Genomic DNA, 20,437 nt, shown 5'->3' on the forward strand with positions numbered 1-20,437 from the left:
GTCACGGATCCTTCTGGGATTTCAGCGTGGTTTTCTATCTCTTGCTTCCATCTGCTGTGGACATGGACTCCATGCCACTGCCATGAAGTTCTCTCTTCCTCTGGATTTTAACTTCTTGTTTCTTTGCTTTTTAAACTTAAAAAAAATTAATGTACTGTCTGGATTTATCCACTGTTGTTGGATAAGTTTCTTCCTAGCACTTCACTCTTCTTGGAAGCACTACCAGATATATTTTCATAATTTTTCGTGCTTTTCTCAAACTCTGTGCCTTATATGTACATTATAGTCAATCACTACTTACAATTACATTGTAATATTGCATCTCTGGCACCAGTAGCTATATGCTTGAGATGGTATCCCTTATGTCATATTCCATAAATAGAAAAGAATCATTAATGTAACTTGTCTTTTGAAGTGGCTGTGTTAGATAATTGACATTGTTCTGCTATAACATTTTGACTCTAATTAACAGGGTAGTTTGCTTGTGAAGTTTAATCATTTTTATGTAATATTTGTAATTTTTAGAAAACTGAGACAAAATAAAATATAAAAGCAATTATATTAATGTTTATATGTAGAAAGTGATCAATCTTTCAAATGCTAAAACTGCCTAAAGTTTTTGGTATGTTTCAGTTTCTATTGATGGTTTAATTTTGAAAATATAATTACTTTATATATTTACAAAATAACATAGCTCATGAATTCATTAAACATTACTTTTGGGGGCTATATGATAAATATGAAAATTTTGTTAGCATTTCAAAATATATAATTTTATATACAATTATAATATTAATTATATTTTGTATTTGGGTAAATAACTTTAGAAATAAATTATATCCTTTCTTTGGGTTAATGGCATTTTTCATACAAAAACTTTTGATAAATATGATATAGTTACACTCAACTATTTTATTTTTTTAATTCAGGGTTATTGTTCAAATTTTTCACGGTCGCTTTTTGTATCTATGTGCTTAACATTTTTGATGATTTTGTATTCATACCATCTGAGTGCCGGGTCAAACCTGTCCAGACTGTAAAATCAAAAAAAGAAGAAAAAGCTTAAGATCTAATTGATTGCTTCATTTGGTAAGAACTGTATGATTTCCCTTTGTAAAAAGAATATCATATATATAATTTTTAATATATTAGTGAATAGTTATACTTAAAATAGCTTCATATAATCCCACTAATTGTATTATGAATTTAGAAATTTAGACTGTGTTAGGATTGCTAGAGATACACATATACTTTTTTAACTAATAAAAATATTGTAGATCATATTTTCCTTTTCTTCGAAATAGAATCTTTCTCATACAATGTATACTGATGACAGAGTCAATTCCCACTCCCTTTCCCGGTTCCTTCCACCTCCCCTCACCTCCAACTGCACCATATTTCTGCCTCTCATTAGTAAAGAACAGGTGTCCAGCAGATACCAAGAAAACATGACAAAATAAAATATAGTAAGGGAAAAGAAAAACCATCACATTGATGCTGGACAAAGCAAACCAATGGAAGGGGCGGGGGGTGGGGGGGGAGCCCAAACAGCAAGCACAAGAATCAGAGACCCACTAGTTCACACTCTCAGAAATCCCATAAAAATAACAAGCCAAGAACTAGAATATATCCAGAGGACCTGATGGAGACCTGTGTAGGTCCTGTGCTTGCTGCTTCAGTCTCTGTGGATTACAAGATCTTTCTCACTTGGTACAGAGGACCATGGTCCTGGTGTCCTTCATTCCCTCTGGCTCTTACATTCTTTCTGCCTCCTCTTCCCTGGTGTTCCTGGAGCACTGAGGGGAGTGAATTAATGGAGACATCCTACTTAGAACTGTGTGTTCCACGATAACTTCTCTCTCTCTCTCTCTCTCTCTCTCTCTCTCTCTCTCTCTCTCTCTCTCTCTCTCTCTCTCTCTCCCCCTCCCTCCTATCCATGGGTTTCCACACATTCTTCTGCAGGAGGACTGAATAAAGCACTTATCTGTGAGTAGAGCAGAATATCATTAGGAGTTGTTTTATTAGTTTTTATCCTTGGTCTCTGATCTATCTTGTCTTCAGTTTTTGGTCACCCAAGCAGTGGTCAGTTATGAGTTCTCTTTCATGTGGGCCTTAAGTCAAATCGGACATTGGTTGGTTACTCCCACATCGTTTTCCTAGCATATCATGCACAGAGGACAGATTGTCGGTCAAAGATCTTGTGGCTGGTTTGATGTTTACATTTCTCTTTTGGTAGCCTACAAAGGACATCCCACACCAAAGACATTAGAATATAGAGATGAAGTCATCATATAAGCAGCAGCTGGGCTTTTTTCTATGTTCAGTGAGTTATGTGTGTGTTGTCCCTGCCAATGGGGCCCTTCTGTCAGTTTGTGCGGAGAACCCAATGTCTCAACAACTGCCTGGTTTCTTTGGGTACTTCTGTGGGACCTTCTTGGTAAACAACTCAATAGAACGAAATTTATTGTCATTACTGGAAGCCTCCTTTGAGATAAGAGATGGCAAGATTGGACCCTGCCTCCCTCATTATTAGGAAATCTGATTTGCTCTGTCTTCCTGTATTCTAGGGTGGATTCTACTGCCCTAGATATCCATACTATCTCTCTAGTGCTTCTCAATTCCAGCTGTCTTTCCATGCATTCTTTCCACATACAGTGTTTGCTCTCCTCCTCACATAATCCTCATGTCCACTTCCCTACCATGCCCAACTCCGCTAATTAAAAATGCTCTATACTCACCTCCCAGGAAGATCCATGCGACCCTTCACCCTAGCACCTTCTCTCTATGTAACCCCTGTGGCGGTCTGAATGAAAATGGCACCTAGAGGCTAAAAGATGGTAGCATTGTTAGGAGGTGTGAGGTGTGGCATTGTTGAAGTGTGTCAATGGGGGGTAGGCTTTGAGGTCTCAGATTATTAAGCCCTGGCCCAGTGTCATTTGCTCTTCCCTCTGCCTGCTGACTAGGGTATAGAACTCTCAGCTACCTCTACAGCACCATGTATGCATGCTGCCTGCTTGAAGCCATGCCTCCCACCATAACAATAACAGACTAAAGCTCTAAACTGTATGGCAGCCCCAATTAAGTGTTTTGTCTTATAAGAGTTTCTCTGGTCACAGTGTTTCTTCACAGCAATAGAAACCCTAATTAAGACTATGCTTTGGGCCTCCAGATTAGTCATCCACTAACCAATACAATAAGTGTATCCAATGGCTAATATCCATATATATGTCAATGCAAACCATATTTTTCTTTCTGGGTCCAAGTTACCTTACTCAGGGTGGTTTCAACCAGTTCCATTCATTTACCTGCAAACTTTGTGATCTCATCTTTTAAAAATGTATATTTATGTATTTTATGTATATGGGTACTTTGCTTGTGTATCTGACACCAGAAGACAGCATCACACAGTTTTGAAGTTCCATGTGGGATCTGGGAATTAAACTTCAGACTTTCAGAACAGCAGTAAGTCTTCTTAACCACTGAGCCACCTCTCAAGCTCCCGTGATGGCTTTGTTAAACAGCTGAGTAATACTCCTTTGTGTAAAAGTACCAAATTGTCCTTATTCATTCTTCAGTTGAGAGACATTTAAGTTGTTTCTACTTTTGGCTATTATGAATAAAGCTGCAATGAACATGGCTAAGCACTCCTTCAGGAATGGAGGAATGTTTCCCTTATTCCACATCACTGCCAGCAATAGATGTCACTTGTGTTATTGATCGTACCCATTCTGACTGGTGTAAGATGGAATAACAAAGTCACTTTTATTTGCATGTCCCTAGTGGCAAAAAATGTTGAGCATTTCTTTAATTGTTTCACAGCCACTTGAGTTTCATCTATAGAGTTCTCTAGGTCTCTACTCTATTTTTCAATGGTTCAATTGGGTTTTATACTAATTAGTTTCTTAAAGTCTTTATGTATATTGAATATTATTGCTTTATCAGATGTGAAGTTGGTAAAATTCTATTCCCCTTCTGTATTCTGAAGATTTGTCTCACTGATGAAGACTTTTGCATTACAAAAGATTTTAGTTTCATGAGTTCCCATTTATAAATTGTTAGTGTCTGTGCTATAGGTGTTCTTTTCAGGAAGTCTTCACTTATGCTAATGTATTCAAGACTATTCCTGACTTCTTCTTTTATCAGATTGAGTACCTACAGATTTATGTTAAGGTCGTTCATCCATTTGGAGTTGAGTTTTGTGCAGAGTGACAAAAATGGATCTATTTTAATTTTACATGCAGACATCCAGTTTTAGTAGCACCATTTGTTGAAGATGCTGACCTTTTTCAATGTGTGTTTCTTATTATTTATCAAAAACCAGGTGTCCATAGGATGTATATTTGTGTCTGAGTTTCCAGTTTGATTCCATTGAGCACCTTGTCTGTTTTACTGCTTATGCCATTTGTTTCTAGGGTTTATTACGGCTTGGTTTTCTTTATTTTTGTTTTTTTTTTTTTTTAGCACTGAAGTACAATTGAAAATGGAAATGGTGATACCACCAGCAGTTTTTTAATTGCTCAGGATTATTTTAGCTTTCCTCTTTGGGGGGTGTGTGTGTGTGCACGTGTATGTCCCCGTGCACTGGATTTGTAGATGTTTCAATTTAGTGTTATCATGCAATATCTTATTTTTTTCTATTGGGACTGAAAGTTCTAATGATTATAGTAGTCTGGGCTGACATCCATGGTATTTTATATTTTGAAGTACATCTGTCCAAGCCCTTCTGGATTTTAGAGTCTCCGTTGAGAAATAAGGTATAATAGATCTGCCTTTATATGTTACTTGGTCTTTTTTCTTCCAGCTATTAATATTCTTTCTTTGCTCTGTATGTTTAGTGCCAACACGAATTTCCTTTCCCCTCCCCCTCTTTTCTACATTCTCCCCTTTCTTATCATGTCCAAAAAATACTTTCCTTTCTGAGGGGCTGGAGAGATGGTTCAGCGGTTAAAGGCTCTGACTGCTCTTTCAGAGGTCCTGAGTTGAATTACCAGCAACTACATGGTGGCTCACAACCATCTATAATGTGATCTGATGCTCTGTTTTGGCCTGCGTGCAGGCAGAGCACTATATACATAATAAATAACTTTAAAAAAAAAAAAGAATTTCCTTTCTGCTCCACACTATTTGGTGTTTTCATGCTTCTTGTACCTTTATAAACACCTTCTTCTTTAGCTCAGGAAAATTTTCTTCTATGATTTTGTTGCACACATTTTCTGGGCCTCTGAGCTGGGTTTTTTCTCCTTTTTCTATCCCTATTATTCTTAGGTTTCATCTTTCATAGTATGCCCAATTTCCTGAGAACTTTTTGTCAGGAATGGTTTGAGATTTAGCATTTTCTTTGGCAAGTATATCAATTGCTTTATTATATCTTCAACACTGGAGATTCTCTCTTCCATATTCTTTTATTAGGTTGACAAAATTTCCTCTGTAGTTTCTTTTGAATTCTTTAATTTGTCATTTCCAGAGTTGCTTCAGTTTAGGTTTTCTTTATTGACTCTACTTCCAACTCCTGGTCTTGAAATTTTTATTCATTTCTTTCCTCTGTTTGTATTTCCTGGGTTTTCTTATGTGATTTACTCACTTCCTGTTTAAGGAACCGATCATATTGATAAGGCTGTTTCATGGTCTTTTCCTTCTACTTCATCTATGTTAGGATGTTCGGGCCCTCCATGGTAGGACAGGTGGGCTGTAGTGGAAGCATAACTCTGGTTATTATTGTTTGTGTTATCATGCTAGATCTTAGACACCTGGGATTGGGAGGAATATATTAGTTGTTCATTTCAGGATTTGTCTTTATTGGGTCAGGTTGTGTTCTTTGGTTTCTTTTTCTGCTCTGAATTTTCAGAGTATGACGCCTGTGTTTGCCTGATAGGAAAATCCTTGACTATGACTTTATGGTCACTGAGGGCTCCAGATAAAATGTGATTCTGCATATCAAGAGCTGACACTTAGAGATGGAGATGGAGATTGCTACAGTTATTTTTATAAAATTGTGTTTCTCAGTTTCTACTTTAAGCCAGCTTTCACACAAATAATGGAGACTCTTTTATATTTGTTTAATAATTACCTCCACAACACAATAACTGAGCCAGTATTACTTTATTCTTAACCCTCTAAACTAATCCGGATTCCTCCATGCACACATCCTACATCCCAGAGCAACTTGCACTTTGTAGCATTCCTGGTTCAGCTCCTTCTCCTGATGCCTCTTGGACCTCTCTCGTGGCTGAACGCCCTACCTCCTCCTCTAACTCCTCCTCCCATGGCTTATAGGATATCCGTGTCCTATTCCCTCCCCTGCTCGATGATTGGCACTAAGCCGCTTTACTAGCATATCAGAAGTCAACTGTGGATCAGTGTTTACACTACTTTGAGACAGGAAATTCTCAGAACAGGGGCTACAACCAGATATGAGGAGACAGAAATAAGCATTGAATTCCACAGTAACAGTATACTTACCTAGGCTAGGTGTCTGAAAGGATTCGCACAGAAGAAAGGCAGGTAGGTTGTTCAAACAGGCTTTCTTTGTTTTGTTTTCTTTGTATGGTGACAAACAGTGAAGAAGAGTTTTCCACACAGGTTCTGCTGTGGCTCTGGGGATGAGACAGGTGGATGTGATCTAGAGGGACAGACTGACATGAGACCTACAGAAACCCTCTCTGCTTTATTGGCAGGAGTGGTCTGTGGGTTAGGAGGGAAGGCCAGCTGGAGTTTGGGACTGAGATAAAACAACAAGTTGAGAAGGGCAGGTTAAGATGACAAGGTCTGTGGGGTCCAAAAATGATGTGTGCAGAGGGGGAAGGAAGCCTGCAGGAGGCGCTGTGTTGCAGAGATGGAGATGAGACTGGAGGGATTACATTTAGAGAATAGCAGGGAATGGTGAAGGTATTGAGCCCGCTTACCTATTTCCCTGGCCCGATCAGCTGAGGAGCTCATAGGAAATGCCTTCTAGTGTTAGTGGCCGAGATACTGAGATGAGTTTTAGGAAGGAAGGTTGAAAGAGAAAATCTCTGTGACCTGTTGGGTTATGGGGTCAGAAGGAAAAAGGAGAGTGCAGCAGCTTCTATGAAGAAGCTGGGGGTGAGCCTGGAGGCTTGGATCTGGAGGAGGGAGAGAGAGAGAGGTATAGATAATCCACCTTTGCCTACTTGTTGTCCTGGCAAGAGCAGCCCTTGGACTACTTAGTGGGTGCCTGCTTGGGTCAGGATGCTGTGACAAAGCGCTAGCTCTGCGCAGGAGGTTAGAAGGAGAAGGTCTGAGGGATCCATAGGAGAAGGGAGATGAGTGTCAAGGAAGGCTGCCTCAGCTGTTCTGCTGCAGAGCTACATATGGGAATGAGGGATGGATCTAGGGGAAGGGAGGAGACCAGAAGGTTTCTAGGTAGCCTACCCGGGTTTCTCACCGGTGTGGCCTCTAAGTTAGCAGAGTGCGCCTGCTGGAGTGAGGAGGCAGGATAAAGCACTGAGCAGAGGTGGGGGTGGTTAAAATTAGAAAATCTAGGCGATCCACAGAAGATGGCCCCTTGTGGGCAGGACAGGTGGACACAGGTCATCTTCTGCGGAGTTGGGGATGAGATTGGTACATTGGATCTGGGGGAACAGAGAGAAAACAATATTTTTAATAGAATGGTAACACTTGAAAGAGAAATTAGAGATAGAAATGAGAAAATAAACCGTTTAGCTCTGCAATGCTTCCCTATTAGATGCTAGACAAAGGCCAAAGAGAATCAACTCCATTTTGTTGAGGATATTTAAATAGTATTATACTTTCTTCATGACAATTTTCCACATGTATAAAATAAAATATTATCATATATACCCTTCATTCACCCCAATTCCGCTCATGTCATCTTGACATGTACCATTCATAACTTCACTTCATGTCAAGTGTGTGTGTGTGTGTGTGTGTGTGTGTGTGTGTGTGTGTGTAGATATATACTGCATGCAACACATGCAGGCAATGCTGCTGCCTATGTAATTATGAGTATGGGGCCATGCATTTGAGCATGGGACTCAGTCTCTTTTTTTCAATTACTTTTCTTATATTTTTTTATTTACCTGTGTATGTGTGTGCACAAATTTACATGTGAGTGTGTGATAGCATTGTGTGGAGTATAAAGGACAATTAAATTACGATCATCAGTCTTGGTGACTATAGCCTTTACCTGATGAATAATCTTTCTTTGCCCTAAAGTCTAATTTTGGTACTTTTTATTTGGAGTATTGGTAATTGTTTTTCAATAACCCTATTAATTAAATTACATATTTCATGATAGATCATATAATAAAATTTATATTATATTTCCAAAATAGGTTTTTTAACTTTTTAAGAATGAAAATTATATTCATTGATGATTGAACAAAGATTAATCCACATAATTTGTACTATACACATTTTGCTGCCTTTTATTTTAGAAGACATGAAATGTAATGCTATCACATATCTGTATATTTTACCTTCACTTAAATTTTATTAACAATGCCTGATAACCTGAATTGATTACCTGTTTTTCCTTAATTCTGCAGCTTATGTTTAATCCCAACTTTTCCTTGTGGAAAAACATTTGCACTTTAAAATACAGAATACATATTAATCAATATAAGGAATTTCCCCCAAGTTAAAGTTTTATTTTCTTATTATTATAGTTTATTTTGTTATATTTCCAAATGGTAGATAAAAAATGTTTTTTTTTCCTATAACAAGGCCACATTAGCCAGTTTTCTCTGCTGTTCCCTTCTCTGGGAGAAGTGATAACCTTAATGTGGCCTTAGACAGAAGGGTGGCTTCCTCCGTGGTCATGGCAGGTGGAAGAAAGTGTGAGGCAGGAAATAGTTGTTGCACTCACACAACATAAATTCAATATTAAATATGGAAATCTGTGAACTAGACTTTATGTGAAAACTGACTGACTCCTTTTGGCTTAAACCTGCAGGACTGGAGACCCTGTGAGGATCTGGGTTCCCAGGGCAGCATCTACCATCTGGAGGTTTCATAAGATTTGTGGCTGGGCTGTAATTCAGAAGGGAAGAACAGCAGAAAGTATCTATGTAGATCTTCACTATAATAATAATAAAAGAATACTCTTATGAAACATTTCTGATCATGTTTTATGGGGTCGTACTTTTTTCTTAGTTTTATTGTGGAGACAGTGTGGGTTCTTGCTGTAGTTCATGCATGGGCAACTCTCAGGAGTTACTTTTCTAACTAACTAATGGGCTATGGGCATTGAACTGAGGTTGTCAGCTCTGTGGACAAGCACCCTTTCTCACACTAAGCCATGTGTCAGCCCTGGAATAGGATTTTAAAATATTATTCTCTGTGTGTAATGTAGATTTTAGTAATAGTTAGTTTTCAATTATTGAATTATAACTATTCAAATATTCTTAAATCTAACTATCGTTTAATTACTTATATACAGTTAGAAAATAAATATAACATTCAGATTCTCCCTGAATGTACATGTAAAAAGTATTAAAGACATTTAAGCTATCTTTGCTCCTTTCTCTCTTTTTAAGAAAAACAAAAGTTATGATAAAATTTATGAGTTGTAAGACTAAGTTAAATTAGCTTTTTGCTACAGCAAAATATAGGTTCTGGTTTACAAATACTTAAATCGAGAGTCTTATAAAGGACAGAGTGTAAAGAAAAACTCAGCAACTTTGCTTAAAGCCAGTTTGACTGACTTTTAAATAACCCAGGTTCTGGCTATTATTAATGAAGCAGCAGTTAGCATGGTTGGGGAAGTGGCCTTGTGTCATGGTGAAGTGTCCTTTGGGTGTATGCTCAGGAGTGGTATGGCTGGCTCTTGAGGTCTTAAGGTAGATGTGCTGGGCTAAGGTGCAGAAATTGTGAGAGTGGGCAACTAATGACTGGTCCAGCTTGAGACTTACGCCGAGAGAGAGTCCACATCTGACACTGCCTGCAGGGCAACAACCCAGAGGCTGGAGAGGCTAGAATAGAAAATGATTCCTAATTATATTCTGCTATACTCATAGATTGGTACCTAGCCCAATTGTCATCAGAGAGGCTTCACTCAGTAACTAATGTTAAAAATACACAGACCCACAGGTGCCTGAAAATGGGAAGAGGGACTTCAGAGGCCGAGGCATCAAGGACACCACAAGAAAACCCACAGAACCAAAAAATCTGGACTCATAGGGGCTCACACAGTGAACCAACAGCCAGGAAGCCTACATGGGACTAACCTAGGCCCTCCATGCATATGTTAGAGCTGTGTAGCTTGGTCTCCATGTGGGACTTCTAACAGTAGGAGCAGGGGCTGTCTCTCTTTGAACAGCTTTGGGAACCCTTTTCTCCTCCTGAGTTGCCTGAGTTGGAAAGGAAGGAGGGGAAATTGTCATCAAGAGGCGCAAAAAAAGTATGTGTGTGTGTGTGTGTGTGTGTGTGTGTACATATATAGTTTTAATATTAAATAATATCTCAGTTACTAATTAAATAGTTTCTACTAATTGCAAATTATACTTTTGAAAGATAGCTTGTTGAAAAAGTAACAGTTTTATGTTTACCATAAAATATCTGTATCATAGTATTCATAAGTCTTGGCAAGCTAAGAAGTAAATTCATCAAAAGTCAAAAGTCCAATTAATTTTCCTTAAAACTTGCACAGTTGCATAAAAAGAAAGACTTGAAAATAGTCACTAGCCTGAATGTGCTGCTTTCCATAATAATTTCAATGACTTGCAGATATTTCTCAATTAAATAAGAAAGTACTTGTAAATTAATTTGTGCCTAAGGAATAAGCTGAATGTATGATTATATAAAATTTCAAATATCATTCCAATCAATAGATAGGATATGATGATACCATCAAAACAATGGCCATTATTTCCCAGTTATATGCCCCAAGGGATAATAAATGTCCTTTATGAAGCTAAGAATATTTGCACTGACATACCCATTTATCTGAATGGATGAACAGTGTATCTCTGATAGCAAGAGTTATTAAGCACTGGAAAACCTGAGTATTACAAAAATCTCTTCATTTAAAACTGACAAATTAATGCAAAGTCTTATCAAGGATAGTGTTTATTTGACAACATAGTATTATTTCATACTTAATGGGATGTATTCTGTTGTAAGAGTATTTTTATATGAACTGAACAACAAAAGAAAAATCATGTATTTTTATTATAATATTCTCTTTATACTAGTGAGCTGATGCCTAATCCACAATATCTTTAAGCGAGGTGTAATAGGATTCCAATCACATCTAACTCCTACGAAAACACTCTTTCTGAGAGAAAAATATGTTAATACCTAAATTAATATGTTAATTTTAACAATATTAATTAAAATGTATCAGTTCAGCCTAAGATGCTAAATAAAGACACAGAGTCTGAAGCATATTTTAAAGCTGTCAGCACAATGCTCCGGGCAGAAACTATACTAATACAAATCTATTCCTAAACTATGGTAATCAAACTACACTAAACTGATATATAATACTTATACCCCGAGCACTTATCACTATAATGATCAACAGGCCATTAACTCCCCTTGGTCCACCAGAAATACATCTCTCAGTTTACTCACTGCCACGGGTTGGAGAGAATTCTTCCTACAGTTGCTGCTTCTGTGCCAATTTCTGTTAACTAGCAGAGCTGCCCTTTGTATGTGTGTGAGACAGTAAGTTTCTACGGTGTTCTTTTATGGCAACGGGTCTCCGTGTAGGATCTTCGGTAGCACCAGTGGCGCTATCAAAGTTATGTTTAAAGTAATAACACATTTGTTCTCAACAGAACAACATAATTTTTAAAAGAAATACAGCCTACATTAGAAACAAAAGTCTATCAAAATAAGGAGAAGAAAAGAAAGTGTTAAATGGCTTTGTTATTGAGATTAGGAGAATCGTGTTCAATTAGTAGACAATGTTAATACTTGAAGGAGGAGATTAAAATCTTTGATCACATAAGAAGTTACAAACACTGTCGGTCAGAAAATAGAAGAATATACATCACATTACAGATGCACAAGGATAGATTTTCATTACAAAGTAAAAAAAAGTGCTTTTCATATTCTATGACTCAAACATTTTATATAAATTTTATAAAATTCTTAAGTATACATATGCTTAAATGTATAACCTTAGTTTTATTTGGCATAGTATTTTATGTATACTTAGCATCATGTCAGTGAAATAAAAACAATAGCTGCAACGGAACATATTTAACAAATATGTATCTGGGCTTAGGGAACACATTGTAGATGTACACCTGCAAATGAAGAGCACTGCCTTTGTGAGAGGTAAAACATTCCTAACTGTTCTCTTTTCTGGTGGCTAATAACACATTTAACGTCATATCGTAACCTACATCTTTCCTCTTCTGCTCTCCCCACAGCCTCTTAGTAAGAAAAATGTCTCATGTGTCTGCTCTCAGCAAAACATCACACTCCCTCGCACAAGACATTTTCCAGAAAAAAGAATCATGTGAATTCCCACAAGACAGCTTTCAGCAAAACACCACATGACACAACTGAGTTTTCAAAGAAACCAGAAACTTCCACTTTAGACACCTTTCATTATATTGAAGACTGAGCCCCAAGAAAACAAATCATGATGAGGCTGTTTGTTTATAGCTTAATTTTTTTTCAAAAGAAAAAAAATGACCACAGAGGTCATTGGCTTTAAGGGAGATAGCTACAGAGACAGAAACTGGATGATGCACACTTTTGGCCTGTCTTACTGAGGTAAAAAGAAAGAAAACAGTTTTCTTGGAGAATACAAACCAACATTAATCAAGGGGGAAAATGGTCACCTAGAATAGCATGCAGGAAAAGCAAAATAAGAAACCACAATATGTATTTTTAGTAGCTCTAAAACTCATCAGTGTCGCTGCTGCAAGGAGAGTCGCTGTTCAGGATATTGAGACAGAGAGAGGCAACAGGGAAACAGTGTCTGTGCTGTGCCATCTGACTGAATGCATGAAAGCTCACATTCTGACAGCTAAAGTTGCATTTACAAGTAAGGTCCAGTTCAAGGACCTTCTTGTAAGAAGCCTAAGAATTCAGTGACACACTGAGAGAGGTGATGGGGAAGAATATGAGAGAAGGGAGTGGGAGAGGAGGAGGGAAGAGGGGAGGAAGGGAGAAAAGAGAAGAGAGGAGGAGGGAAGGAGGGAAGGAGGAGAAGACTGAGCTTGCACTAATTTGTTTGACTAACTGGCCATTTTGTTAAAAATTAATCAGAGTAGAATGCATGTATCTTGATAAAATTATTTAGTGTTTTCTACTTTAGGGCTTCATTTTCCTAGACATGGTCAAACCATGTAGCTCTGGCCAATCTGGAACTCTCTGTATAGACTTAGTTGATCTCAAACTCATAGAGACCACCTGCCTTTGCCTCCCGCATGCTGCTATTAAAGGGTTCCCCATAACCCACATTCTCAGGAAAATGGATTAAATTTTTTCATTGCCTCATAAACTATTATAGAATGTGATTAAACATCCAAGTTCATCAAATGTTACCTGGTTAGTATAGAGACCCTTGTCAAATGACTGTAAGGAAAAAGCTGAAAGTTATTTTAGGTTCCATGAAATACTAGATGGAATTTAACTACACCAAAGCATACACTATACATTTTGGAAATACTTATTCAGTTATTCTAATATAATCTTTTTATTGAGCATTTTTATCTCTTTATTGAATTCAACTTGCAAATCTTGTATTATCTTCATAATTTCATTTGGCCTAGGGATATAATGCCTGCTTTGGTCTGTGCCTGGAGATCCATAGAAGAGTAGTTATGGCAGCAACTTGGGGTCACACAGGTCTAGGACTAGCCTCAGCAAGAATGTTCAAATGGGGCTCCTAGGTAGGGCTGGGCCTGGAAAGGAGGACCATGGGAGGAGGAAACAGTACACCCCCCGACAGATCTCACAGATGAGGCTCCTGCCTGGGCCTTGGCTCAGAGAGACACTGGACAAGCAGCAAAGGACAAGGGTCCTAGGTCAGATTATGCGTGAGAGTTTGCACCTATTAAAGAAGAGGAAGGAAAAATGTAAACTCTGAACTCCATGGAGAGAGTGAGAGTGTGCATATGTGTGTGCATCTGTGTGTGTGTGTGTGTGCTTTTAAATGTGGGGCATTTAAAAACGCTAGAGTAGTACAAATTCTTATTTTATTATAATTCATAAAATATCTGTTTTAAGAAACATGTAGAAAATTATACTGTTATTTAATCCGTAATTTACCATTAATTTCTAGTTTTCCATTCCTCAACGAAAATGTTACTCAGCAATGTCTGAAGAAATGTCTCCTTTCCAAATCCTTGCAGGCTTCATCTTTTTAAACTGTGAACTATGGTGCCCTCTGCTGGATGATCAGAAAAGGGACGCTGAGCTGGTTTTTGTTGTTTTTATTGGGGGAGGAAGGTGTTTTGGTTTGTTTGTTTGTTGTTTATTTGTTTTCTCTTTCCTTCATTGGAATAACATACCTATAGCTAAATGGGTGTTATTGTTGCATTCAAACTTTTTGCTACCATTGCCAAGATACCTAAAAAAGACTCACCCCCATTTGCCATTCCATCCGCATGTTCTTTTAAATATGTTTTTGAATTATTTTCAGTCTTCAATAATTTTTTATATTTAAACATTTTTCCCTATAGAATGATAGATATTGATTTACATTCAGAATTTTACACGCACCAAGATAGAAAATATGTTTCCTTCAAGTCTTCCAACTATAAATAGCAAAAACACTAACAATGTAACATTTATATAATTCCTGATTGTTTCATGGTTCTTCTTGCTGTAGGTTGTTTATTGTATATATGTGTAATAATATAAATGTATACGTAAAAATAAAACTTATTCAATAAAAAAGAAAAGTCACTGTCATTTTGTTATAATTCAAAGTTGGATATCACCAATAATTAAATCTAATAATTAAAATAAGTAATATCCAGTCATTTCATCAATAAAAATATTAAAATCATAAAATTAACAACATTTTCAAGTACTTTTGTTGTTCCTGAGGTGATTTTCTAGGTTAGAATTCTTCTTTTCTTATGTCCTGACTAACAGTTTCCCATCCTTCCACTTCCCCAGCCTCCCCACACCCTGCCAACTTTCCCTCTTCCCCAGCTCCACCTCCCCTTAGAGAAGAGCAGGCATCCCAGGGCATCACGAGCTACAATAAGACCAAGCAGAGACCCAAACTATCCCAGTTTATCCTTCTCCTGTGTCTTGCCTTAGTCTTTGGTTAGAAAAGAACTAAGATGTGGGCCCTGCTGCCCTGGAGGGCCAAGACTGGATCTGTGGCCCAGGGAAGGGCACAGGGGCAGGAGGAGTGGGTAGGGCAGGGGCAGGGCCAGGTGGTGTTTGTGGCCTGTGCTGTTGCCTCAAACATTGAGGAGGTCCATGACCCATGCTCTCACTGACTGAAGAGCAAGGAGGTTACTTCTGTTGTGAGAGCGATGACTGCCATTGTCGAGATGGATGGACATGAAAGGCTCCTATATAACCCCCACCACCATCCCAACTACCTCGCCACCAAAAAAGTAGCAGCCTAGACAGGAAACCATCCAAGGGAACTGCTGAAAGCATGATGTGGAGGCTGAAGTATAGCTCTCCACAACAGACAGCTCCTGTGTGGGGGGTGGGAGGCTTAGGACTCAGTTGTACTTAGGGGTCAGGATACTGAGCATTTGATCATGCTCCAAAGACTATATAGATGACACAAATTGGACTTGTTTGGTTGGGGGGTTTTTTTCTATTTTTTTTTATTCTTATTGTTATTTTTTTACCTTTTTTGGAGGGGGGAGGTCAAAAGAGTAGAGGGCAGACACGGAGGACTAGGAACTGAGTGTGACAAGGGTATATGATGTGAGATTCCCAGGAAATCCATAAAAATGCTTTGTTTAAACAAACAGATAAAGAAGTAAATACAACAAATGGAAGAGGGAGAAAGAAAAAGAGCTAAAAATAATTTGATGATGTAAAAATGCACAGTTTTTGTTTCATGTTAATTTCTTAATGCACAATTTTTTTTAATTCCTGTTTCACAAAGCAGAGAGTTTTAGAGAAAAGCTGATTTCCTCATGAGCACTGTGAACAGGTTCCTGAAACAGTCCTTGTTCAATGTTTGTACTGAGCAGTGACATGTAGAACCGGAAGCTGTGGCTATAGTTATACAACTTGTTAACCCTCTGGCTACTGTTATGCAACGGAGGGACAAAGTCAGATCTGTACCATTTAAGAACTTCTGTTCAGTTCAGGCACTTAACTTCACCAGGCATTGGTTGCTTCCAGAGAGCAGCATTTGCTACTTACATCACCAGGATGTAACAAGGGTATAGTAATGTAATGTGCTTTGACTTCCTTTGTGGGAATTTGTAACAAATATCCATTTTAAACAATGCCTCCTCTTTTAGAAGAATTAAAACAGGATAGAACCTTGGCTAAGCTCCACTCCAAAGAGAGACTATGAGTGCAGCCACTGAGGAGCATGTGGCTACTGCCTGTTAGAAGCTGTTCAGTGTTTTTATACAGCATTGTACCCAACTTGTACATACACAAATATTTATAATAGGATAAAAGCTTACGCTTATAGTCTCCTGTAATATATAAGTAACCATGCTTAAAATAACAGGATTTCTTTTAACAGTAGGGTATAGAAAATATTTTAAATAGTTTCAGTTACATTTTTATTTTTAATTATTTTAAGACTTTAATCAAAACTACACTGAATGTTTTGTTATGTAATTTGGTATACTATAGAAAAGAAGCTACCCATAAATTAAAGAGCAAGTGAAACATTTGATAATATGATACAAATAATTGGGGTATTGCTATAATAGTAAATATAAGCAATATATCCAATGCTTCAAACACAACGTATTAAAAATCTCCTGTAATTTAAATGTAACCATGCTTAAAATACATGGAAGGATTTTTTTCATATATCAATAGGGTACTAAAAATTATTAAACAGGTAAGATTTACATCTTTTTACTTTTAACTATTTTTTAGTCAAAACTACACCAAATGTTTTGTTATGAGAATTGATATACAACCTCTAAAGAAGCAACCTCTAAATTAAGAGCCAAGTGAAATTTTGACAATATTCTTGAACGGTGAGGGTGTCCCTAGAATAGTAAACATCAGCAGTATATCCAAGACTTCAAACACTGTGTATTTAAACTAGATCAGAAACAATTCAGCCCTTGAATATTCATAGCACAGTGGGAATAACATCATGATCTTGGCTGGTTCTAGTCTTTAGGGACAGATGCTGCTAGGAAACAGAAACATGAGGCTCTGAAACAGTCTCAGATAACCATTTTGAAAAAAGAATGAAAAATATTCCCAAGCTGCAGCATGTCCTAAAATACAGTAAAGCAGCTGGCCAGTGGTAAGCATACATCCAGACCCAAGCCTAGCATTTACATGGGGGACGATTATGCCCTGGTTGTCTTAGAAAAGTCTTGGTTACAAAAAAACAAAATGCTACATATTTTAAGACTCTTGTCTAGTACATAATTTAAAAGCCATTTGTAAAAATCACTTTTATTCTTCTAGCTCAATTGTTGTCTCAGGGGCTTACTACCTCCTGCTGCTGCTGGCCTAGGCCTAGTCCTGGAAGCTTCTATCCTCTGTACAATCTAATCTAGGCCTACAATGTTTTCAGCCTCTGAGAAGCACTGTTTGATGAGCTCACCTTTCCTTACTTGTTCTGAGCTCTGGGCTGGCTGGTTCTAGTTCCAACTCTTCTCCCAGCTGACTTATTCAACCTGGCTTCTCTCCTGGCCCAGAATTGCTCTGCTTGGCATCAAACTAACTCAACAATATTCTCTAACCTTTTGGCTTCTTCTCATTTCTCTGGTTCATTCTGTCTTCACCTGAGTTCTCTCTGCAACCCATCTCTCTATTACTGTCCTGGTTTGTTTTTTTTTTTTTAAAGTAGACTGTTTCAAAAACTACTTCTCTTAGTATATATATGAGAAAATAATGCCACGTTCTTAGAAGAACTATTTCAAAGATACTGAACACCATCCAAAGGTTTTGTTTTTTGTGTATTGTTCCCGATATTTATCTATTTAAGAATATAGTCCCTATCCATTACAAAGAAGAAGTTTTCCTTAAAGTCCTTACATCTAATTTTAGAATTTTTTTGCAAACTACAGACTATGTACTCTTAACCTCCACTTAGTTTTTCACAGTCAACACTAGTGTACCCAGTGCTTTGCATGTGGTGAAATTATGTAGAAACTGCTTGTACTAAGTTACCTGAAAATAATGAAACCTTAAGTTAATCTAAGAAGCTTACTTATAATTGTACAAACAAAACTTTAACCTTTTCTTATTAATGGAGGAGGCCTTCCTATCCTTACTTACATGGGATTAGACATGAATTTTATGTAAGATCAATAAGATTGTATCTATAATTAACTCTGAGGGGTTTGGGAAATGGCATAGTGAATAAAGTGCATGCCAGAGCAAGAGACCTTGACTCAATAAGTATAATGCAGAATGATCAGGAAGATACTCTGAGCCTCATAGTCATACAAATATGAACACACATACCTGTGCCCACATATATTGGAATATGCGCGCACACACACACACACACACACACACACACACACACACACACACACTACAACTTTGAGAATTGGTTTACTTCTAACAATACCAGTCTATAGAATGAGATTTTATTTTTTGTACCTTTAATCTTCTCTTTTTGTTTGGATATATCTGTGCTGTCAGATATAAAATATAGACGAATTGCTATAACATAATGTACTTTATTGATTGTTGAATGTACTGGGCTTGGTTTTGTATGTGACATATGCCAAGGTCGAAACTAATGATCAAGGAGTAAGTGAGCAGATGGGTAAAGGATGGTTTCAATCCATGGTCTGCTGGCTCCACTGTTTTTAGGCCTGTGGAAAAACAAGACATCATTCAAGCAGAACAGTGGCAGCAACAAGTGGCATACCTCATGAACAGGAAGCAAAGAGACTGAAGAAGGGTAGAGGATGAGATACACCTTGGTAGGTCATGGCCCCAATGACCTTTGCCACCTAACAAGGCCAAAGCTTCTAGAGTTTCTACCAGTTCCCAGTAATGCCATCAACTGGTGCCCAAGCAGTTGATATATAGGACATAGGTCACCTTTAAGATTCAAATCATAATATGTACTATTACTACTAAGAAGGAAGAAAAGAAATGAAAAGGAAAGAACTCCTTATGAATTCAGAAGCAGGGAGGGCTCTGATGTCATGAAACTCTGTTTCAACTTATGACTTTACCTTGGACAACACAAGTGTTTTCAGTGGTCAGCATCTGGGATTTGCCCTACATCACAGAATACGGTCCACCTGTTCTAATATCTATCAAAACAACAGTACTTAGAAAGATGTTTATTTCATTTCACTTAACTATCCATTTGCCTTTTCTACCACAAATCATAAATTTCCATTTAGAAAGATTCAATGTGAAGTTTAAAAGAAATGCCTAAATAATTGTAAAGTTACAATTTTCTATTTGGATTTTTTTCCCCTCTCATTTATACACTAGATGGAGCCATTTGCTTTAACCAATGTTATATAAATTGAAATGTTCCCAAACTCTTTTCTAAAACAGTTCTATCACTTTTTAGCTTCAACTATAGCACATGAAAATTCAGGAGACTTCATTCATCTCCTGATTACACACACCATTGCTATTCTTTTACTTATTCTAGTAGATATACACTTACATGTCACCATAGATTTTGTTTAGTGTGTGTGTGTGTGTGTGTGTGTGTGTGTGTGTGTGTGTGTGTGTGTTGGGGATAGGTGGTATATGCATCTGTTCATTTCTGTGTGAGGGCATTTGAGCATGCAAGTACATGCTCACATGCATGTGGAGATTATAGGTCAAGGATATCTTTCCTCAATCACTCTTAACTTTTGTTCTTTGAGACAGGGTCTTTCAGTAAATCTAAATCTAAAAATTCAGTTAGGTTGGCTGGCCCATGAGCTTTAGAAATATGCCTGTCTCTATATCAGTCCTCCCCACCCAACTCCACTCTGACTTTAGCATTCCCAGTGCTATTAGTGTTATAGACTTCAGCCATAACTGGCAGTTTTTTTCCTTGGGTGCTGAGGATACCAACTCAGGTCCTCATGTTTGCATAGCTGGCATTTTTCCAAATGGGACATCTTCCTAGGCCATCATTGTAGTTTTTGCCTTGCTTTAATGACTAATGATGACAAACATGTTTTCAAATGTGCTTATCTCACTTTATATTGTCTTTGCCAAACTACCTATCCAAATATTTTGCTTATTACATGTTGATTTGTTCCAAGTTCTGTATATTACTATAATATATAAAAGTTCTAGTATGTTATCCTTATCCAGCATAAATAAACATGTCTACACAAACGACCAATATACGCATATCCATAACAGTTTTAGTATATGCACCCAAACT

The 20,437-nt window shown here is 37.5% G+C and overlaps 1 protein-coding gene across 1 annotated transcript in view; it reads left to right on the top strand.

The window, feature by feature from the left end:
• LOC311595773 (solute carrier organic anion transporter family member 6C1-like) overlaps positions 1 to 9,279 on the top strand; it is a gene marked incomplete at its 5' end in the record, with an annotated part of 102,713 nt that extends 93,434 nt beyond the window's left edge. The window contains 2 exons of the mRNA XM_084778743.1: positions 930 to 1,089; positions 8,933 to 9,279. Of these exons, the coding sequence (XP_084634869.1) occupies positions 930 to 1,066 (137 nt within the window). The 3' untranslated portion in view covers positions 1,067 to 1,089; positions 8,933 to 9,279. The remainder of the gene's footprint in view (positions 1 to 929; positions 1,090 to 8,932) is intronic.
• Between the last annotated feature and the right edge of the window lie 11,158 nt (positions 9,280 to 20,437).

This window comes from Acomys minous (assembly GCF_964271855.1).
Source record: "Acomys minous genome assembly, chromosome: 4".
Lineage (NCBI taxonomy): Eukaryota > Metazoa > Chordata > Mammalia > Rodentia > Muridae > Acomys > Acomys minous.